At 42.8% G+C, this 23,637-nt stretch overlaps 1 protein-coding gene across 3 annotated transcripts in view; it reads left to right on the top strand.

Annotated features, from left to right (window-relative positions):
- Positions 1-23,637, top strand: part of cacna1bb (calcium channel, voltage-dependent, N type, alpha 1B subunit, b) — a 162,882-nt gene that overhangs the window by 94,186 nt on the left and 45,059 nt on the right. For all 3 annotated transcript variants that reach the window (XM_041959684.1, XM_041959685.1, XM_041959683.1), the window contains exons 17-27: positions 5,094-5,166; positions 5,475-5,592; positions 6,111-6,178; positions 7,097-7,203; positions 9,120-9,182; positions 12,082-12,831; positions 13,613-13,818; positions 14,964-15,093; positions 17,047-17,176; positions 17,938-17,997; positions 18,443-18,549. In XM_041959684.1, the coding sequence (XP_041815618.1) occupies positions 5,094-5,166; positions 5,475-5,592; positions 6,111-6,178; positions 7,097-7,203; positions 9,120-9,182; positions 12,082-12,831; positions 13,613-13,818; positions 14,964-15,093; positions 17,047-17,176; positions 17,938-17,997; positions 18,443-18,549 (1,812 nt within the window). The remainder of the gene's footprint in view (positions 1-5,093; positions 5,167-5,474; positions 5,593-6,110; positions 6,179-7,096; positions 7,204-9,119; positions 9,183-12,081; positions 12,832-13,612; positions 13,819-14,963; positions 15,094-17,046; positions 17,177-17,937; positions 17,998-18,442; positions 18,550-23,637) is intronic.

Raw genomic sequence — 23,637 nt, 5'->3', positions numbered from 1 at the left:
CTTTTTACTCTGAATGCCAACCAGTCTGACATAGCAGTCTCAGACTTAGTGTTTAATCAGACAGAGTGACAAGTGGAGAATTTAATCTGTCTTCAGAATGATCACTGGTCAGTCCGGGACTTTGTGAGTGAAGACACTACGCAAATTCAGCCAATCCCCTTTGCATTTGTTTCACATCCTCACAATTATTACACCACAGCAGCTCAAACTGGAATAATGTCAAGATGCATAAAAATGATCATATCCAGAACCCCTTTACAAGCCAAAGTCAGGTCAAAATAAAGCCTGGAGTGATGCGGGCGGCTTTTACTTTCTATATATATGGCATGACTGCTTTGGTTACCTCATGAACTGCATTCAGATCAAAAAAACTTCCACCTATTGACAAAAATCCTATAAATCCTGAACTAATTTTGTCTCTCTACGGTACGAATTCTCTACGGTATGAATTCAGTTCCTTAACATTTTTAGTCATTATCACAGTTTATTGCAAATATTAACTAAAAAGTTAAATAATCTTAGCACGATTTGTGGAAAAGCTGCTTAACTTCAACCATTTTCAGTTGTTAGAATCACAAAAACATCTGTGCAATCCAGGAGCGACCGACTAGCTGCGGCTCCAGTGTTCACTTCCACATACTGTGTGTATTCTCCCCCTTCCTCATACAGCAAAAAGCCAGTTTCATTTCTTGGCTTCCCATAGGACAGCTGAATGCCGTGTGTGTCCTGATTCATGTCACAGTCCAAATGCTCTATTCAGTTTTCAATATCACACAGCCATTATCTCCAGTCCACTTGCACACGCCTGTGTGTTCTCAGGGATGTGTGCTGCGTTCACCTGCACTGGGCAAACCTGCTGCTATTGTCTGAAGGAGCAGATATGGGGATAGGGCACGAGCTTTTGGGGAGTTAGGCCTCGCGTGACTCTTGTTTTCAGGATTGATTTAATGACGTCCCCGTGGATGTCTCTCGGAAGCCAAACAGCACACTCCCAATCCCTATTATCAGAGTAAACAGAGGTCGGCGCGCACAAACCGCCGCCGCCGCTCCCTGCGCTGGGCCCGCTAATCCTTGAGGAAGGAGAAGAGGAAGGTGGGAGGAGTGTAGGAGAGTGGAGGAGCTGGTGGAGAGCAGGCAGGGCAGCAAATAAAGAAAAGGAAGGAAAGGAGGGAAGAGGCGGAATGGAGAAAATGAAGGAGTGATGAGCAATGGGTGGTGGTGGGCGATGGAGGATGCAGTAATGAGACGGGGAGGGACAAAGGTAGAAGGAGAGAGATTATGATGACATACCAAGGGAGAAAAGGCTTATTGAATTAGTTTCCCCCTCCCCCCTCTCCTCCCTCTCTCTTCCCTCACCCCCTCCCACTCCAGCTCCCTCATGCGTGTACAGTACACATTAGAGCCAGACCAATACATGCCGGGTGAGGGGTTTTCAGTGATTCACCACATGGCCAAAAGTATGCGGACACCACACACTCACATCACAGGGTCTGCTCTGAGAGGAGAAACCAGCTGTCATTTGTGCAGTCGGTCACTGTGGTAACAGCGTGCTCCACTTTCTCCCCTCATTTTTACAGACCCTTCTTCCTCCTTTGTGTGTTTTTGTCCTCAGACACATTTTTCTCCCCTCCTCCTCCTCCTCCTCTTCCTCTTCCTGCTTTACGTGGCACATCACAACACATTGCCTTCATTCCCTACAACAGAACTAATGACTGAAGATTTCAATTCAAAATTTCAGTTGGATCCATATAATATTTACAACATGCATTCTGCAAACATTATTATTACTGTATAAGTGCAAAGCTCTGACATGCATATTCATTAACTGTGTTGTGTATTGTCAGCTGTAATTTCTGTCAAGCTGTGTACAAAACTACTTTCATACACCTTGATATCAAAGCATAATCAAGGCTGTATACTGTAAACCTGCTGGTTTCACAATTTTTCCCACCCGCTTCTACCAGTAATACAACTTTAAGATAACAAGTGCTATCAAAATTGACTATGGCTGCAGTCTCTTCGATCAAGCTCCAGATGTGTCCTGCACATGCCTCTCTATTTCCAAGATGAACTGACACTTGAAATGATGAATGATTAGCGGTGCAGGCTATTTCCAGGTGAATGACCAACCCGTCCTCACGCATCTCTGTGTCATTCTCTCACTGTCTTCTTCAGTTTCAAGACCACGGATTCAGGTTTTGGCAGGTTTGTTGGGTCATTTGTGGGCTTTCTGAAAGGGATTTGGATCCTTTGTGTAGAAAGTGTGCATGTGTGATGACAGTAGTGGTAGTAGTGATGATATTAAGTTGGACCCTACTTTTAACTTCCAAGAAATAGAACACCAAATAGATCTGTGCTGATGTAATTAGACCTTAACACCCAAAGTGTTTCAGGTTGTGTGTAAACTCAGATCGCTGAAACCACTTTGGATCCAATTTACTATTACTCCAAGTCATTGACCTTTGAGTTGATGATGGTTATGTACCCTCTAATATTTGCTAAGAGTTGTAGAAGGAAAACAGAGATGAAAAGGATGACACTAACAATGTAGTGCCAGCATTTCAAATTGTAAAGGCTGAGTCTCCCTTCATTCATTCATTCATTCATACACTCTCAATCTGTTTTTTTCTGACATCGTGTTTTCCGTCATTGTGTTTTCCCCGTGTTGAAGTGTGTTCAACTTTCCTTTCAGCAGTACTGTTGTGTTGAGCCCAAAACATACTGGCGCTGTAGGACGTGTGTCACGGCGGCTGTCCGTACAGTACTCTGTTCTTTCACGCAGCTGGAGATTGGAGGTGTTCGAGGTGCGAGAGCATCGACGCCACATAAAAGATTATTTTTTTCCTTTGATTTCTGCCGTTGTCAGCTGATGGCATGACTTTTTCTGTGGTGATGTCGCTGCCACAGCAGACAAGAGTTTCTCAGTATTCTGAAGCAGTTTTCTTTTTTAAAAAGACCTTTCCTGGTGAGCAGAAGTCAGCTCTTCAGGTGAGGAATCCAAAGAAAAGATCGTCTGTGTCCTCGACATCACTTGAGATTCACTCTATTTGCTTGATATTTGCTTGATATTAGATGGTTGTTACCCCATGATGAAGCGCTGCATTGCGGTTTTCCCGTTTTGTGCGTGTGACACGAGTCACATGACGTAGCCCTGAGCTGCAGAGGCCGTGTGTTTTGGACTTGAAAGTTGGAGCCGTGGCTCCCTGGTGGCTCACGTTTTCCGCTGCTGCATGTTTCTCTCCTTCTGTCTCATCCATTATCAATACAAGACAACCCCCTTCATCCGTGAATACGCTAGTCTCTGTCTGAAGCTGTGAAGGAGTCTGAGAAACATGCTCCAATGCTTGTGCCGTACTTCTGTCTTTGTGAGGACCAAGAGTTTCAGTTTTTGAAGGCGAGGACGTTTTGTCTTAATTTCATTCATTCAGAGGGCTGCTTGGGGGTTTAGGTTGGGATTTAGGGTCAAAATTTGTATTTGGTTTAAAATTAAGGTTATGGCAAAAGTTGGAGTTGGACATATGTTTTGATATTTAAGAATAATTTTGTTTTCTCATAACTTGGGTCTTATTTTTGTGATTTTTGATAACATTGTACTCACCAGGTATATCCCTGAGGTCTGTGAACATGACAACAAAGGCCAAGAAACACAAGCAGGATGCTGGTTTAGCACAAAAGGTTTAGCAGATTATATGATCCGTTTTATTTTGAGGTGCAACTGAAAGTGAGCACATGTGTAGAGTTAGTAATAATACTGCATTGCACAAATACTCATGGCTGAACTGTGGGCTTGTTGACAACCTGTCTCTGCTCATGCAAGCATTATTAGGCTTAGATATACCAATAATGTGTATATCTTAGTGTCACCGGACTTATAAACACAGGGCCTGTATGGTTTTCAGCATCATGGATAAATTAAGAGTGCTGGATACGACACCACCGCTCATGCTTGCTACAATTTGTTCCAGTGGTTGCTCACAGAATTTCACCTTAAAATGTTCCCCATAGATCACCATTATAGAAGGGACGTCTGTAAAACTGTTGACAGGACACCTCCAACTCAAACACAGTCAGTTATTGCTCTTTGTGATGTGATGTGATGTGATGTGATGAGTTTAATATTTGCAAAAATGTTCCCAGAGCAAAGAGAAGCTATTTTCATTTGCATGACGTCATCCCAATGTTAAGTCTGAGCGTCTAAGTGCTGGACAGGAGAAACACTAATGTGCATGTGCAGTGGGCCGCACAACGTGGAAGCAAGCACGAAAAGCTGGAAAACTTTTTTGGCTCATGTGCTCAGTGAGTAATTTTTTGCTTAAGTGGGTGGGCGCCATGTTTGAGTCCAGAACCTAGTTCCTGAGACACCCAAGGCCAGCAGACACCCGTTGGTCGTGCAGCGCTGTGGGTGTGTATGATTTGGGTCACCTCATCTCTGCTGCCGCTGCTGATTTAACACCATCTCACATGGTTTATCGTGACTTTTTTTTATGTGACTTCTGTTCTCATTTTGCATCAGATGTGACCTGAAAATGTAGTGAAGTGCAACATTTAAAGTAAAAAAAAAATCAATGATTTCTTTAAAAACTCAAAGAGGTTAGAAACGTTGATGCAGTGAGAGGGATGCATGCCATTTGTTACTTCCACAAAATACGCTCAAAATAAGATCCAAGTTGTAATATAATTAAGCTTTCAATGTATTTCAAGGTGAGAGGCTATAGTGAATGCATTATGTCAGTGGGGTCCTCACAAGTACAGAAGTAGAAATGTGTGTTGGTGGGGGGGGCATTGTGGATTGACAGTAGAAAATTAAAGTGTTGCAGGAGGAGAAAAGAAGAAAAGGTGCAGCTGTGACTCCAGGTGTCGATGTGTGTGTTTTTGTGCTGTGTCATGTTTCTCCTGAGCAGAAACATGTGGTGCAAACAGGTTCCTAACAATATCATTATTATATTTAAAATAGACATATTTTTTATTTTAGTTCTAAGTTTGAAAATCTCTTCTCCTGAACTGCAGGCAGATGCTGTTAGGATCTGACTGGGACTGCGTTTTGATCCTTTTTCCTCTTTGTAATGATGTTCTTCTGATTCTGATTCTTGTAGGTTTAACTTTGAAGATGAAACACCAACAACAAACTTTGATACCTTTCCAGCAGCCATCCTCACGGTGTTCCAGGTAAGACCCCCCCACACACACACACACCTGCACACACACACAGAAGGTGCGCTTCACCTCGTCTGAATAAATGAGAGAATATTGGCATTATGGAACAAGAAAGATTGCTATCAGTCATTTTAATTAGAGGGAATGAGTGGTCTGTGTACCTTCTGTCCCCTAATAAGCTTGCTGATAATCCTTCAATTAGTCTGTGCTCATAACCCTTCACTCTGTAAAGTAATTTAATTCTTCACTCTGAGATTTGCACGGTGCTTTACAGCCCGCCCGTGTCACCGGCGTAGCTCTGACTCCTTTGTCGTCCTCAGATTCTGACTGGCGAGGACTGGAATGCTGTCATGTACCACGGGATCGAGTCTCAAGGAGGCGTTCGCCGCGGCATGTTCTCCTCTGTCTACTTCATCGTCCTCACGCTCTTTGGAAACTGTATCCTCTTTGACATCTTGTTGCTTGGCATGTTTATCCATATAAATTGATGGAGACTGGAGGGGAAATAAATGTTCTGAGCTGTAAATAAAGTTTGATTGTTGCTTGTGACAGGCCCAACTAATACACAGACACAAAGCTGTGTTTTCCCAGTTGCAGTACCATTGGGCCTCAGATTTGCAGAGAGCGCATGTGCCTTATTTTGTATTGTGCACGTCAAAAACTGAAGCTCATTGTCATCAATGAGCTCCTCACACAAAATGCATGTCTCTGCCTGAACTCCATCTCCTCATAAATATTGGTCGGGTTAATTTCCACAGCTTTTTTACTCCTAGGCCTAAAAAGTTGCCACTTAGAACTGTTTTCTTACTATGAGACACTTGATAAATGCAGACCAAATCCTAATTTATCCTAATAAATAATAATAAATCCTAATATATATATATATATATATATATATATATATATATATATATGTTGTACATTTGGATTTTCTCCTGAGTCTTGCTTTCATTCAGACACCCTTCTAAATGTCTTCTTGGCTATCGCCGTCGATAACCTCGCAAATGCACAGGAGCTGACTAAGGTAGGCTGGGTCAGAGATGTGAGAACACATTAATGACATATAGTCATATGTAAGACTTGTTTTCCACTTCATAGTGAAGCATGTAGCACCTGAGAAAATCCCTGGATGTGCACAGTGCACATAGACTGTGTTAAAGAAGCGACGTCATGCATAGTTTTTTGGCGAAGTCATCATATTCGGACAAGAGGGTGGAGCTGGGGAGGAGCGAGGGGTGGATAGAGAAGACTTAGACTTAACAAGCGCTAAGTTATCATCTGATGCTAGTGCTAGCTAGCTTGATTAGCGAGGTGCATCCATAATTCACATTACCTCTGATATTAATTTTGGCTACCGAAAAAGCGTTAGGGTGTCTTTTAGTTCAACCAAACGCAGAATAGGACATTTTTATGGGACCACAATTAACTTTGATGAACTGAAAAGATTGTGAAAGGGTCACAACCCCACAGGTAGCACCCAAAAACAAGTTCATGACTATTTAAATGTGCACAGTGCCATGGATGCACATTGCTGCCCCTCTATCTAATGGCACCATGGTAGCGTCACAAGGTTAGCAGGCCCTAAATGATACCCTGCTTTATTGTCTATTTTACTCTCAGTGAGACCAAAATTGACAAAATGAACAACTTGTTTATTGAAGAAGACTTCAAGCTAGCGACTGAGTCCATAGATTCGTTAGGAAAATGTTGAAAATGTAATAAATCAAATGAGAAAAAGGGTTATTTTCTAATAAAATTATATGCAATCTGGCTTCCATTTGAAACCAGTGGAGTCGCCCCTGCTGGCCATCAGGGAGAATGTTAGTTTAAGGCACTTCCGCATTGGCTTCTCAGACTCTGTCTAGAAGCTCTGTCCATTTCTTTTATACCATCTATCTATCCTGTATTTTCATTAAGCACAGTTTTATGTCACTGGCTGCAGGATGAAGAGGAGCAGGAGGAGGCCGCCAATAAGAAACTCGCCCTGCAGAAGGCTATGGAGGTGAAGGAAGTCAGTCCGATGTCAGCAGCCAACATCTCCATCGCTGCGTAAGTTTGGAAGCATCCACCTCCTCTTGCAGCAGCTTTGTTCACCCACACTGGAGATAAGTGTGTTGTCATTCAGTGTGTCGTGCTGCTCGCTGTTCCTCCCTCTCAGTCTGTGTATACACGCGTGTGTCTGATACACCTCCTGGACTTCTCCTCATTTACTCCCACGATGAGAGCGCTCCTGTGGTATTGCCTGGTTTATTACACCCCAACGTCTGCCCTCTTTAATAATAGAAGCACTTATGGAAGCTTAAATCAACAACACATTGTAGTTTCCACCAGTGGTTTTACTTAATTTATTTTCTTAACATCTACATCTTAACACAGGTTTTTGTCCTCTTCAGTGGCAAAATGTAATTCAAGTAATGTTAAATTACCAGACAGACGAGGAAGTTTTAGAGGGTTTTTTTTAACCTGAGTGACAAAATTTGCAATTTTGCTTTCAATTTCAATGATCGAACATCTTAAGCTTTGTTACATGCTGCCAAGATGACATTTTATGTCAGAACAAGCTATTGACTTGCTTTAGAAATGTGTCTGTCATGACTACAGTAAGTCAGCTCTCAGTTAGCAGCTCTCCAGATTCGCTCCTGATGGGATTTAAAGATTCCTGAATCATGATTTTAGATAGCTGTATGAAGTAAAGTGCATTTAAATGGCTTATTATCAGAAGGTAACAAAGAGGGTAAAATGGTATTGACTACTGCTAATAATCAGTGTTGTGGTTTTATGTCTGATGGGAATGAAATGAAAAAGTTCTATTCAGCCACCTCCATTCCATTACAGATGAATAAAATAAATTATAGGCTTTATGCACATTGCACATTAGGAGTGGGCCAGCATGGATGTTAACAAGGCAGGATTTAAAGTATAAAAAAATGCAAATGTCAGATGAGCAGAGATAGATGAAAAGCTTAATCTGCCCTGTCAGAACGCCCCTTCTTCTCTCATATGATAATGACAGAGATGTCTTAATATACCCAGAAAGTTCCTGTCATGCTAAAACTTCTGACCCGCCCACCCTCCACAGCCAGCCTGCGATTGACAGGTTCGGGGTCTCGCGCCAACGTGGAAATTAACTGCGCCTCCAAATTCAGCCTATTTTTAGAGCCTGGATGAAGGCTGAAAATCTGACAGTATGTCAAGAGAACGCTGGTGTGAAAACTGGAGCGTTTTCATCCTCATCAGTGATTAATCGCCGCAATATGTAACGCTGGAGGTTAAAATGTGGCTTTCCTTGATACCCATCTGTTCTGTTAATGTGGGAAACAAAACAATAATGCACACCGCCTGGATCTGGCTGTGTGTCGCGGACTTCCGCGTGACGGCCCTCCATTCACCTGACAGCGTGATCGCCGTGGATTCACACTCGCTCCTTAATTGCCGTCCTGCTCATGAAGAAGCAGATTGCTGCTTCTCGAGCTCTCTAACCTTCTCCTCTTCATTATCATCGCTGTTGTTACGTGATCCTGTGCGTTACCGTCAGTGTCCTCAGAATATTTCCATGTGTTGAACAGCGAGGTAACAAATGCTTTTGTCTTAAATGAACTGCTTTATGTGCATTACGTGTGCTGTTCCAGAGAGAAACACAGGGTTTCATTACAAAATGAAAAAATCAAACAATCCCTATTAGAAATGGTTTTATGATCGGATATATGACGAAAAGATGAACTTCTGCATTTCTTGTTTTGTAATGAAACTCTTGAACTGTTTTCACTTTTTAGTTTTGTGTCCTTCTGAAATGTCTCTGCTAACCAACACGCTTTTGTTGCTGTTGTGTTCTTGAAGTAGCTGCACAGATTAGTCCTTAACTGTCAGACAGGAGGGGGCAGGTGGTCAGACAGGCTGACAGTCCGCCTGCCACCCCCCTCACATTTGTGTCTCATTTTTCTTTTGTTTTTGTTCTGCATGTACAGTTTTGTAAAGCAAAATCGAGATGCACTCTCTCGCAGGTCGTCCATCAACAGCATTCAGTCACCGTGAGTTATCACTCTGTTACAATATTCTCCTCCTTGTCTCCTCCTCTCCTTTCCTTGGTTGTTCTCCTCTCCTCTCCTATCCTATCCTCTCCTCTCCTCTCCTTTCCTTGTTGCCTCTCTTGTCTCCTCTCCTCTCGTTTTTCCTCTTCTCTTTTCCTCCATAAAACTAAATTGCAGTCTGTCATGTCTTCATTGCTGGTAAAGTGAAACGTATTTTGATTCTTATAGGTAAAAAACAGAGCAGAGAAATGCAATTACGTGTGAATAGCACAAACCCACAGTACATTTGAAGCCATGAAGCCAGTGTGAGCATGATTCTGAGTGGAAATCGCTGATACATAACCACAGTTATGCCTCCCTCTGGCCTTAACCAAACATTGTGTACTTTGTTGTGGCTGCAGCTCCTCTGTGTTGGCGCTTACAGAAATTCATCTTCCGCTCTGTGCTCTCTGATGTGAATAATTTGTTTATAAATGTTTAATTTCTCTCAGCGTTGCCATCACCGTGGGCAGTTTGACATTTCCAGTGTGTTTGTAATTGTACACCCCAGGACATCACTTTAAAAGACAATATGAGCCGCGGCCAAAATGAAACGCATGGGCCAGCTGTTGGTTTGCTCCCCTGCCCGGACATTTGTTGTCTCAATCGATGAAAGTGCAGAGCCGCTTCTTTAACATCTCACCTCTTTGAGATAACGTACATTTAGAGCTAGAACCGACTGTAATTTCTCTGCCATCTTTGTGTGTTTTTCAGCGAGTGCATGCGCTTTGTTAATATATCTCAAAATCCTCAGTGTCACATCTCTCATTTTCCTCTCTGTGAACATATTAACACTACTTGTACTTGTACGTGTGTGCTGCTCACCTGTCAGTGGACGTCTGTCCCGTGTCCTCTGTGTCTTCTGTCTGTCTGTGTCTTCTGTCTGCCTTTTAGGAGTTATACTGTCTACTCCTCCCCCGCCCGACGAATCTTGAGGTACAGGTGACCAGATGGAACAAACTTAACTAACCCATAAAGCCCCATGTAAATAAATCATACTGTGCAGAAACAGAAACCGTTTGCAATGCCTTCATACATGACAGATGGAAATCTGGACGCATCAAAGGATTTTTGATTGTGTCATTCGATTCTTTTCACTTCTGTAGAGAACCCCCATGTTCAGAAAATCTCATTTCACTCTTCGGTGTTTCCATATTCTAACTCAGGAAGCAGCTTGTTGCTTTGCCTCTAGAAGATACCTGTCAGGAATGGCCATCGCCCATAGCGCATTTTCCCTGCCTGCCCCATTCACACATGCCCTGAGGGAAGCAGGTTAACTGCATGCCAGATCATCGAGGTTTGCACCATGATGTGTCGGACAAGTCTAACTTCTGACTGCTGCTGTGAAGCTAAAATATTTTAAAAAAGACGCAGTGCAAAGCAGTATTACATTAGGAGTTAAAAAGCAACATAAACAGCACTGTCTGGACTGTATTCTTTGCAGAAGGTGTATTTCACATGGTGGCTGAGTGACTTTGTCTGTGCTCTGCTTTCCATAGTCCCATAACACGATCTTTATGCACGGTGGATTCCCTGTTCTTTGTTGTTATTTTGGGAATATGAAAAGAATTAATCCTTTACTCTTTGACCTCAAGTTTCAAGACAAATAGCATGTCTATCACTAAGAACAAGTAAAGGTTTTTGTTTGGCAGAGAGGTGAAGGCTCATATTAGTGTTAACTGAACTGGAGAATCCTTTTATACACAGAAGCAGGACTGTTTTTTTTCTCCTCAATCTCTTCCATTGAAATTGCTTTAGAAAGGGATCTGCTCACGGCCAGCATGGAGAGGAGAACAATAACAGCTACCAATAACTCTTTCAGTGCACATGCTGCATGGGCATGTTAATATTGTTGGACTTCAAAGCCTCATTTCTGATAGGCACCACCATGCACACATACTCTGTAGGAGAATATGGAATATTTCCCTTACTTGAGGAGTATCTAGAATGAATTAGATGCTTTTGTTTTGAAGACTTACCTGTGGTATCTTTCACAGGTTGAATGTGCAGAGTTTTACATTTGAATCAAAAACAGGCAAAACAAGGTTTTAGTCAGCTGCTTGCATCTGTTTTAGTCCATGAAAAGTGTGCTTTGCTTCAGTTCTTAGTCATTTCAGTGAGTCAAAGGAGGAAGCCTTGAAAAGCAATGCACGCAAACACTGCAGAGATGATTCGTCCTCTGCCTGTACTTCATCCAATCAAAGGTGTAGTAAGTCATTCAGAGAGAAAGTGTGAGAAATTGCCGTATTACTACAAATATGTTGCTGTTTTTTGTGACCAAGTAAACCCAGAAAAGACCCCACACACCTGATAGTGGGTAGATTAAATTAGTTCATAAAAGGACCTCACCCAGGCATCCAATGATATCTCCTTATTGATGTAATTCATTGGTTTTACCCAGACGTGTGACTGAAAAGTGTTTATGCTTGTATCAAGGCTTTGGATAATAAAGATAATGAATGTGACAATCCTCATTATTAGACAAACTTTGTCTTCGGTGCTGGAACATTAATAATCATCATGCTTTGCAGTGGTAATTTGAGCTACCTCTCCATATAACACTTAAGCATGGTAAGTGAAAGCTTTACCATGGTGAACCTTTGTGCCGATGCATCCATAGACCACCTTGTGTCTGGTTCTTTATCACTTATTGTGCTTTATTAGGGGCTACATGACTAGAATTTAATGGAATTATTAGCATAAGATGGTGTGGCTATGGATGAAACTGTGAATGGTGATGTTCAACCAAACCCCATACAAAAAAGAACTCATTAAGTAGAGAAAAACAAGACACATTAAATTCTACATCATTTTCCATTGTCATATGATCTTTTTCTGTGGGTTTGATTCCTGTGTGCAGTAAGGAGCAGCAGCGGTCAGCAAAGGCCATGTCAGTGTGGGAGCAGAGGACCAACCAGCTGAGGAGACACAACATGAGGGCGAGCAGTGAGGCCTTGTTCAACGAGCTGGACCCCGAGGAGCGCCTCCGGATGTCCTCCGCCCTGCACCTGCATCCTGACATGAAGACTCACCTGGACCGGCCGCTTGTGGTGGAGGCCAGGGATGGTGACAAACCCGGCAGGCATCCCGAAGGAGGACGGGAGGAGGCCGGGGATCTTAGACAGGACGGGTTAGGAGACAACTTCCACCCGCACTCCAGGAAGCATCACAGGCACCGCGACAAGAACGGGGAGGGCGGAGGCGATGGTCGGGGAGGGAGGCACCACACCCATCACAGCCGGAGCAGAGATCACAACACCAACGGTGCCCAGACAAAAGAGAGGAGAGGGGAGAGGAGCCACAGCCGCGATGGAGGGCAGGGACACAGGCACCACCACCAGGCCGGCTCCCCAGAGGAGGAGGCCAATGACGTGCGAGGAGGAGGAGGAGCAGAAGAAAGGGGGCATCGCCACCATCACTCCCATCGTCCACCAAAAGAGGGAAATGGGATGATAGCGAATGGTTCACAGGGAGAGCGCAAGGGGAAGGGAGGAGGAGGAGGCGATAGCAATGGAGAGAGGAAGGGACGCTGCTCTCGTATGGTCAGAGATCAGTCTGCACTGGACGGAGATGACTGGAAGAGGAGCAAGAATGGAACAAAAGGTCACTGGTAAGACAGCCAGCAGATCTACAAATAGAAGACATTTTTGTATATACTCCTCATATTGTTGGTGATATTAAATGTTTTTTTCATAATTGTTTAGTAGTTTCCTACATCTTAAATAATTGCCTTCTTTTTGTTGACATTTTAAGCTCCTTTATTTCTGCTGTGCTGCCTGTAAAGCTTTGTCTACCATTGTCATCACCAAAAACTATTCAAAAAATAACAAATTAAAGATAATGACAATAATCCTTCTCATGTTTTGCTGGCAGCCTTGCTGTAAGTAGGTGATGGGACGACAGAATAAGAACACAGATAAGATACTTGTTCACTATCTCAGTGATCAAAACAAAAAAGGCCTTCTCACAGTTCAAATCTCAGAAATGTTTATACCTCTGCACTGAAGCACAGTTGTGAATGTGAATTCACTGGCATACTTTATGTAACATACTGAGCCTTTGCAAACCACATTCCCACATTCTGATACTGTGCCTCAATCATACAGGACTTTGTCAGAGCAATGCTCTTATGTAGCCACTCAACGTCAGCTCATAGTTTCATTTCATATTCTTAGACACTACTTGCATCACTTTGTCATTATGCATAAACGGCATGTAACTGTGTGTTTGGGTTCAGCAACTTTTAGTTTGTTGCCACATAATTTGTGGTCTGTTTCCCAAGAGGACAGAGAAACTTTCTCGTATGGGTCTCATTTGGCAGGAAAAGCTTGAAGCTCCCTGAAAGCAGAGTATAACGATGCCTGTGATAAGATACACATCTCTTCCCCCAGGGAGAGGCAGCCAGATGCTGAGGAGGACGGCCTCGCCTCCAGTCCTCTGCAGGCAATGCAGAGCAGCCTGAGTCTTGGAGAAAAGCAAGAGGATGCTGACAATCAGAAGAACTCCACTCGGGCCAGCCAGGCCGGCCTCAACAGCAACACCATCCACATCCCTGTCACCATTACTGCCCCGCCTGGAGAAACCACCATCATACCCAGTGAGTACAGCGTGAATGTCAAAGGAAGAATTTTAGTTTTATAGTGTTAGCCATTATTTCTCTGGGTTTATAAGGTAAAAACATCTTATTATAATGTTTCCACCAGTCATCACTTTATAGCAGAGTCATTAAGGGTAATTAAGGATAATTAGGAATATCAACACAGCCTCAGATCTCTACAAAGAAACTGATGAGTAAAATGTTACAGTATACAATAGAAATAATAATAGGCTGCATAATAGGCACAGCAATGTTTTGACTTAAATGCTAATATTAGCATGCTAGCATGCTTGCAATGATCATACCACTATGCTGGTGCTAAGCAGGTATAATGTTGCCACATTTACCATCTTAGCTTAGCATGTTAATTTAATAAAATTTGCCAATTAGCACTAAACACACACTAGCTGATGCTGGTGAGAGTGTCATTATCATCATGTATTTGATCACAAACCAATGTGTTGGACAAATTAAAACCCGAAGATGGTGCTAGCTGAAGAGTTAACGAACACAAAACACACGACATGACACAAAAAAACACAAATGCCAACCTCAAGGTTGTGCAAGAGGGAAAGTTGGGGGATAATCAAAGTCAGTAAGGTTCAACTTCTGCTCACCAACACCTGGATATCTCTAAATTTTATGGCAATGCAACCAATAGTTGTTGAGATATTCTGTTGCCATCCACAGAGGCATGATGCTGGCATAGTTAATAATCACAAAGCAACTAAAAAACGAACCAACTCGAACCAACCAATAATGCCACAAACAGTAGATTGGATTTCTTTGGTAACTCCAGATGTTGGTATTGTAATCTGAAGAAAAGAGTAAGAATTTTTAGAATCTGCCCAGTTTTGAAGCCAAATGTTACAAAGTGCTTCTAGTTCAGAGTCACAAGTTATCATGGTTCTTTGTACAATCAACCAAGATTTTCACATCTGCTTTGTCTTAGCATTGCCACCACCATCTTATGAGAAAGTTCTAATTAGCCAAGTTACTGACATTTTTTCGAATGCCGAAAGTAAACCCATTGACAAAGCAACTACACAGACCAACAGCATGCAAAACCACAGAAAGAAACCCCGCTATTTACTAAAGTTTGTTCTTCTCTGAGCTAAATGAGTGTATTTATTTTTTCACACCAGTGAACAACATCGACTGCGACAACTTCCAACTCAGTGAGGAGAAGAAAGATCTGGAGGAGGAGGAGGCGGCTAATGGGCCTCGGCAGATCCTTCCCTACAGCTCCATGTTCATCTTTGGGCAAACAAACCCGTGAGTCATAACGGGGAGGTGACTGAGAGGAGTGATGTTGAGTAAGATTGATAGTTTGGGCTGAAATAAGAACAATAGAAAGCTCAAAAAACACACTCCGTGTTAGGGTTTACAATATACAGGAGAATGGGACAAACTGACAATACATAGTTGTTTAATTATTTTTTAACCCACCTCGTTAAATAAGCAGTGCATCAAATGTATCGCTTATCTCTGCATCCCCATTCACTCCTTGATTAAAATATATTTATATATATATATCCAATATATTTGGATGTGTATTTAACAGAGAAGAAGAGAAGAAAAGATGACATGCAATACTCAATAACATCATGCTTATTGGTCTGAAAATCCCATTGGTTTAGGTGTAGGGATCTGGATTGTTGCCACTCGGCAGCAGGCATGTACTGAGTGTACTTGGGGTACTCGACGGTATGATTGACTGGCTCCAAAAATTTGTTTTCAGGATATCGAATGTCAATTCTCAGGTAGTGAAAGAGCCTCAGCAGATTGCGCGATACCAGTGAGGTGAAGTTTAGCTTAACTCTAAGCACAGCGCTGGATGTGGAAGTCCTGGCATGTCCTGGTTCCCCGGAACGAAATCTTCCTGTCCTGGTAGATCGCCTGTCACATGAACACTGTAGTACCACTGCTTACCTCAGAATCATCAAGATGAAAGATAAAATATGCCCACGTAACTTTCCAGAGATCAGAGCATTTTAAACACCTCATAGTGCCTGTGAAGGTGTGAGTGTTGTCTATGCAGCCTGGACTTTCTGGCCTACTTGCCTTCTTTGGGTGGTGTCCTGGAGGAAGTACTGCCTGGCTACCCCACAGACCTAAACTCTCACATGGGCATCAACAGAGAAACCTGATGAGATGGGTGATTACCAAGAATGACCTTTGCACTCTGATCCCGAGTGGAGCTTTTTTTGCTTTTGCCTTTCTGCACTAGTTATGGATTGTGCATTATGTAATTTATTTGTAAGCATAAGGTACAGAAACACCTTAGGTCCAAAGGTCGACCATTCACTTCGTAGTCATATTTTCAGTTCTGCAGCTGGACAGCCACATGAAGGGAAAGCTCTCACCAGATCTGAAGATCAGGTCATCTTTAAGTCCACAAGGTCTTGAACTCCCTCCTGTGTAAGAATTTTTCCTGCATTCTGGGAGATGATTGAGGCACGTCCATTTCAGATGTAACTGCTACCCTGGCTTTGTATAACTGAAGCCAGAGCTGTGTTTGCCATGTCTCTCCTTTATGCTGATGATGTGCTTCCGTTGGCTTCATTAGACCATGACCTCCAGCGCACACGGGGGTGTTTGTAGCTGACGTAAGCAGTTTGAAAGAGTACCACCACCTCAAATCTGAGGCCGTGGCACTCCGCTGGAAAACGATGGGTCGTTACCTCAAGGGACTGAGTATCTTAGGATATTTATTCACGAGTGAGCAAAAGTGCATACGTGCAGTGATGCAGGCATTGTGCCAGACTGCCATGGCGACACGGGAGCTGAGGCTGAGTTCCATCCCCACAAGTCATCAAGTACTCTGGTGGGGACTGAAAGAATGAAATCACAGATACAAGCAGTGGCTTTCCAACAGACCTGTGATACACTCCCTACCTTTGATGATGTCAAATTTTAATCCCAGAAAGGGATGCCTTATAAAAACAGACTAATCAAGTTTTTAATTTTTCACGCAGACGCAGCTCCTTCAAAGTTGTTGCATGTTACTTCCATTAACAGACATTGTGAACCGAGATGGCCCTGAGTCATGTCGTACCTCTGAGGCTGATACATGCTCACTTTGGCGCATTATTTTGACAAGGAGGGATGCACATTTTGTCCTTGGCCTGTTGTGGGAGGACGTCACCCGGGTAGACCTAGTGCTGTCACTATGTACTTTTGCTTTAGCGTCTGTTAGTGTTTATGTGTGTGTGTGTGGTCTTGCAGGGTGCGACGGCTGTGTCACTACGTGGTCAACCTACGCTACTTTGAAATGTGCATCCTGATGGTCATCACCATGAGCAGCATCGCCCTGGCAGCTGAGGACCCCGTGCAAGCCAACGCACCGCGCAACAACGTGAGTCAGACTGACATCTAGACTTCATGAATAAACATCTGGAAGGAACAAACACACTGGTTCCCGGACAGACGTGGTCACACAGACCAGAATTTGAAAATGAAAATGTGCATGCTCACACAAGCGCGCCTCATTTTGGGCTGACTGGCTGATTAATTTGGACGGCTTCAGGAAGTCATTCCCAACAGAGCTTGACAGTTCGTCCAAATTGAGGAACAAACGGTAGGAAACACAAAAACAAGCTTTTCCGAGTAATCCTCGGTCAATTGCTGTCACTCTGACTTGAGAAATCTTCTCAAAAGTGGCACATATCCAGTTTGGCAAAATGTTTCTGTGCTCCTCATATCCCTGAATAGCACATGAACCCATGTTGGAAATGAGAAGGTAATACGAGCATACAGACACATAGCTTGAGTTTTGCATTTTGACAGACAAGCACAACTAATTTGTATTCTAGTCAGGGGCACGGAGGGAATCTGAGGTGATGCTGTGTGTGTTCACGTACTCTGTGTGTGTCTGTGTGTGTGTGTGTGTGTGTGTGTGTGTGGTCTTGTGTGGGTGTTCAGGCAATGTGTGTTAGTGCAGGGGAGTGCAAAGCTGACAGAGCTTGAGACCACTGACAGGGCAGAGGAACATGTTGTGCATATCTGGTCCATTCACACACACACACACTTCCCAAGCATCTTCAACTGAAAACATCTGTCACAGGGTCTGTTGACGAGTCATCTCACAGGATATTTTCTCACACTCTGTTTTTGCAGGTTCTCAAGTATCTGGATTATGTATTTACTGGAGTCTTCACTTTTGAGATGGTGATTAAGGTGAGAAGGCTGTCAAAGTGAAGGTACACTTTGACGTGAGCTCTGTAAAACCAGCTGACGTTTTGGTAATTTGCAGGTCAGAAACCATCTGGGATTGTAGGTTGGGCTAAATTTCTTTGAGAATTGAGGCTGTTACCAGTTGTTTTTCAGTTTTTACTTTTTCACCTAATTAGCACTTGCTTCATGTTGACATACAGTCCTTTTCAACTACTCCTGGCTTTCTTTTGACCTTTGTGGCTTTGTGGTTTTACATTTCCTATCTGTGATAACACTCTTTCCTGTTTCCAAATGCTTTAGATAAAAACTGCTCTAGACCTTATAAAGTCTTATAAAGATGTCCATGAGGGAAGGAGGTCAGAATAGCTTCTAAAAGAGGCCTTAAAACCATGAAAGTGTCTGTGTCTGTATGATTTTTTAAGTTATTCTGTTTGTTCTGTGACTTGAGATGATTGACTTGGGACTGCTCCTCCACCCTGGCTCTTATTTCCGTGACCTGTGGAACATTCTGGACTTCATTGTGGTCAGCGGAGCTCTGGTGGCCTTTGCCTGCTCGTAAGTCATCTTTTCCTTATTATTCCAGCAGGGCTCTGAATGTAATGGATTTCAAGGATGGACACCACAACATGTTGAAACAACGGTGGTCTCGTATTGCAGTATTTTTAGCTGATGTGACCCTCTCTCCACTGTCCATCAGGCTCGGTGCCCCTGCTCCTGTGTTTCGCTCTCACAAACAACTCCATTGTGTTCATCCAATTATTCCTCGCAAACTTTCAGGCTTTTGTGCTCCCCGGGGTTATTTAGCCAACATGACTATGTCAAACTCATCTTTCATTGTTACATAAAGTCTCCGCAGCTCCTCCCTGCTAGTCGGCTAATGGGCCATGCACAGCTTGGCTGATAGGTTTAAGGTTCGGGGGGGACAGAAGGAATAGAGGAAAAGAGATGGCACTAGTCTCCAAGCTGGCATGTAATTGCAGCTCCTGCAGCTCAATGCATTGCAGAAATAATTGTTTTATGACTGTCGTTTAAAAAATTACACTTTTTCTGTCATGTTTTTGTGTCGCTTTAAATCCCAACTGCTGTCACAGTCAAGTCTTTTTGTTTCACAGCCATGTTTGTGTTAGATCTGTCTATTCTGAATTTTACTGTGTGTCTTGATATTTGAAAATAATTGGTGGAAGCTTTCTCTGCCATGTTCATTATTTTGTATATTGAGACACCTTGAAAAGGTATTGTCATGCTGATGCTGTGCTCATTTACCAGGTTCACAAAGTTCAGCACCAGCAGCTCTCTGACTGAACTACACCACATGTTGTATCTCACACAGCTGCACATTTGGGCCTGCTCTTGCAACTATTTTGTGCAGGAAAACAGGCCTTTTGTTTTTTCCCAACACTTACAATCATTATATCTTGAATACCTACATTCACTATGCTAAAGTGGCTGCATGTATAATGAGTAAATAATAAGTACTGTGGTACAGAAACATGCAGGTACTCTTACAGGTGAGTATTGACCCAATTCAAACACTGGTTGGGTCATTTTTATCAGTTAACTAGTAGCGGAGGTAAGAGGTAGTAGTGTTACGCTTACCTGCAGTTCATTATACCTCGCACACAGATTTAGAAATTTAAACTGACCAGATCAGTGCTTGAAGTGTCCAGCTTTTAACAGACACCTTCCAGCCAATCAGGAATCAGTGTTACCCATAGCCACAGTATAAAGGGAGTTAATGAGCCCCTTACAGGCTCATGCTGACAGACCTGCGTTCTGGACCTCTCGAGTGAGGAGGTGATTGCTTTTTCCGTCTCACCCAGCGCTGTCAGTTATTTTCACCTCCGCTACTATGTCACATTATCGACTCCTGTCCTGAAAGTTTATCCAGTTCTTCACCGGTGTGTTTTTCTTTGTACTGCTTCCTGTCGCTCCGATTTCTTCTCTTTCGCCAGCCATACAGTAGATTGATGCTTCTGTCTGTCTTTTATCTGTCTGCTGACTCTGTCTCTGTCTTCTCTCTTTCACCTTTTTCCCTCCCTCCTTTGTTTTCTGGCTTGGATTGCTTTCAGGAGCCTTATGGGGTAATGCCTGCTCCCTCTGCCTGTCTATCTATCCATGTGCTTGTCTAGCTGTCTGCGTCTCCTGCCTTCCCTCCTGTCCATCTTACCAGTGTCATTTGCAGAGTCTGTAGACGCGCCTGCAGCAGCCTTCCTCTCTCAGCTAAACGTTGTGAACAAATGTCATATTTTGTTATTTGTAGCTCTTATCATCATCGCCACAGTCACGATCAAAGATACTGGCATTTACTCTGTTTGTGTTATGTAACCGTGTTTGTGTTACATCTGTACGTGGGTTACATAAGTGCAATTACCTGTTCTCCATTTATCGGATATATTTTATGTGCATTAGTAGGAACAATATATAAAATGCACAGCGTGGCAGCACTGTAAATAAGAAACATACTGTACTGTCAGATACAACAGCTTCACAGGTTCAAGCTTTCATAAGAGTGAAAGGTGTTCCACATATTCATGAACACAAAGGATCTGAGTGCTGCATCCACAAATAAAAAGATGCTAATGCAGAGTAAATGGTAGATAAAAAGCATCTCTTTTTCATTTTTAGACACAAAAGTGCAATAAAGATGCAGGATGATGTGGCTTTCAGCATTCTGTCAGTATCGCTCTAACTGCTAATGCACTGTTCACTTAAACACGTACCACAAGAGCATAATAGCCTCATCCTGTTCAGCAGGCTTAGTCCAGCATGCTGCGCCCCGGTCCTTTTACGAGTAGAAGAGTGAGATTCACTCTTCCAGGGGTTATGAGATTCAACCACTTCCCCTTCACTTCCTGTCCAGCAGTTTGTCCCTCCTATCATCTCCCTCATCGGCACACAGACACAACATGTAAGCATGTAGGGCTACATTCACGTTGCAAGGCTCACAGGTGCCACTCTTTTTTGGATGAAGATCTTATTTTCAGATTTGGCTCCTTAAGGTAATCAGCAGGTTCGGGGTCGTGGCTTAAAAAAAGCAGATCTGGTTACATGTGAGGGGTAAGAGCAGGTTTGATTTTCTCAGCGGCAGCGTGAACGTAGTCACACAGTAGACGGTTCTCATCAACAGTGTCCTCTAGTCTCCTCTCAAACTGTCCATGTTGTCATGTTGTTTAATCACAATGCGCAGAATCATTCCAGTATTTTATCAAACCTGTCTATTGCTTTGCTCTTTCACAGGATGATTAGCTTCTGTTTGTCTCTTATCTTTGTTTTCTTTTCAGTGTGTTTTGATGTCGTAAGTCTGAAAGGCCGAATAATGTCACTGTATCTTCATGCCTGTGTGATAGCAGCTTAAAATGTTTCTTTTGCTCTGTCTTTCTTCATGTGCCCGTTTGCTCTATTTATGTGGGTGGTGTTTGTGTCTTGTGTGTGTTTGTGTGCGCGTATGCTCATCATTGCTTTTTCTCATCAGATCGCAACAAAGCGTGGCCAGGTGGGAACTGTCCCTATCTATCGTTTGCCTATTGATCCCTTTGTTCTTTTCCCCACATGTGAAACACGGAACGCTCCTCCTCTCTACCTTTTTAAATAAACTTTGTCGCCCAAGATGTTTGGGATATGACCATGATTCCCTCCCTCCTTCCTCTCTTCCCTTTTAGAAAAACCTCCTGTCCCAATATTGGGACATTCAGACAAAAAGGACAATATTGGGAACTCCACCTCATAGCTTTCAGAAGTCCAACATATAGCCACTGACATGCACTAATATAAATCTGCGCTGAATAGCTTGCAAACTCACTCATATGAAAGCTAAAAAGCTCACATTGATTGTTTCACCTTCATGTGAATCTCCTTTAATCTTGACTAAAGTGGCTTTAATTGGTCAAATCGTAAAAAGATTATAGTCTGCAGTTTCATTTGCCTCCCTGCCTTTCACCTACTTCTCTCCTTCTTTATTAAGTGGACTCTAAAATCAATAAAAGATTATAGCTTCTCACCTGAATCCACCTTGTGTGGCTAATTCTCTTAAAAGCAGGGTTACAGCCTGTGCAGAATATGATAATATACCTGTTATTTTACCATAAAAACATATTGCTGTAAGGTTCAATTCTTTTTTCCCCTCTTATTTTAATGTCCACCCATTCAAAAGATGTTTTTTGTAAGTCTCTTGCAGTAGCTGTGTGAACAGCTGGAAGAAAATGCTGATATGCTTTACAGTAAGAAAGGGTCCTCTGGCGACACTCAGTTCCACCTAATAGGAAGTAAGGAAGTAGAAGTAGAAAATGGAGAAAAATGTAAATGAGCTGCTGATTATGCACCCGATCCCCTGAAAAACAAACAAATTAAAATTGTATTTTAATCCAGATTTTACATTGTTTTAATAATCCAAATAAAGCAAAAGTACACAGCACCATAAAAAATTTAAATAACAAGCTTTAGCTGTTTGTTACCATTGAACTCAAATATATTTGCATGTATTATTCAAAATTCCCATTGTAAATCATGTGAGACCAGTGGATGCAAGGAGCCTGGTGCTGTGTCCTGTTCTGCTGAGGTAGTAAAGTGCGTCTGATTGAAAGTCAAATCGTGCGTCCCTAAGCAGGAAATGCTCCTGGCTTTCAGGAGGGGGCAGCTGAGAGTCATGATGTCATGATGACTGAGGACGACCTCACATCCCTGGCTGCTGAGCACATTAAGCAGCGCTGATCTGCGCTGCATTGATGTGAACACACAACCTTGCGCGCGCACATACACACATGACGTCTTCCTAGCCCACGGCGCTTCTGAAAGCTATTGGGAGACCGTTCTTGCCGTCTCAATGTGTTGAGCTCCTTGAGTAGCGAGGACTGGCATTGACTCTACAGATTGCATGCCAGGGTAACCGAGTCATCCAAGCATGAGAGCTGCATGCCATTTTGGTAGACTTAGAGTTTTCCACTGAGAAAGGAAAAGGCCCCCGAGCCTAAAATGTATGGAACCATGCTTCTCCATCCTCAAACCATGCTATAGACTTCACATCACATAAAAAATACATAATTGAATTATTCTGATTTTGTTTTCACTCAGTGAAGGGTGAGCGATGTAAACAGCTGGTTTTCCCTCAGTCCCTAAATGCCCTCGGCTTGCCAACCAGGTGTTTTTTGTTTTGTTTTTTAAATGAGGGTATCTGCAGCACTGACAGACTGATCAGGGCCTGTGTGAGTGTGTATCTATGTGTGTTTGGAGACGTTTAAAGCAAAGGATGGTGCAGAGAGGAAGAGATTGTGTTAATAGGCAATTGATAGTGACATAGTGCTTTATTTTGCAGGTCCCCTTCTTAGAAAGGAGCTCATATGTATCTTGATTTCCTGAAAAGGACTTACGACAGTTACTCTGTCTCATTTGTTTTGGAGTGTTGATGAAAGGACCAGGAAATGACCAGAAGTAGAGCAGCACAGCAGGGTGATGTGTACATTTCTGGGTATTTTCTGGAAGACACCACAAAACTCTCACTCAAATGATTGATTTGGTAACCTAATATTCAGGCAACTGGAAACTATTCTCCCTATTTGTTGAATTGTCTGTAGACTACATTACTGACTATTCGCAAGTCTGTGCACTGGATTTTGTCAGATGTCAGATGTAATGATGACTGTCAATTAT

This window comes from Chelmon rostratus, chromosome 19 (genome assembly GCF_017976325.1).
Source record: "Chelmon rostratus isolate fCheRos1 chromosome 19, fCheRos1.pri, whole genome shotgun sequence".
Classification (NCBI taxonomy): domain Eukaryota; kingdom Metazoa; phylum Chordata; class Actinopteri; order Chaetodontiformes; family Chaetodontidae; genus Chelmon; species Chelmon rostratus.
The sequence above is the reverse complement of the archived record's forward strand: the minus strand, read 5'-3'. Positions and strand labels throughout refer to the sequence as shown.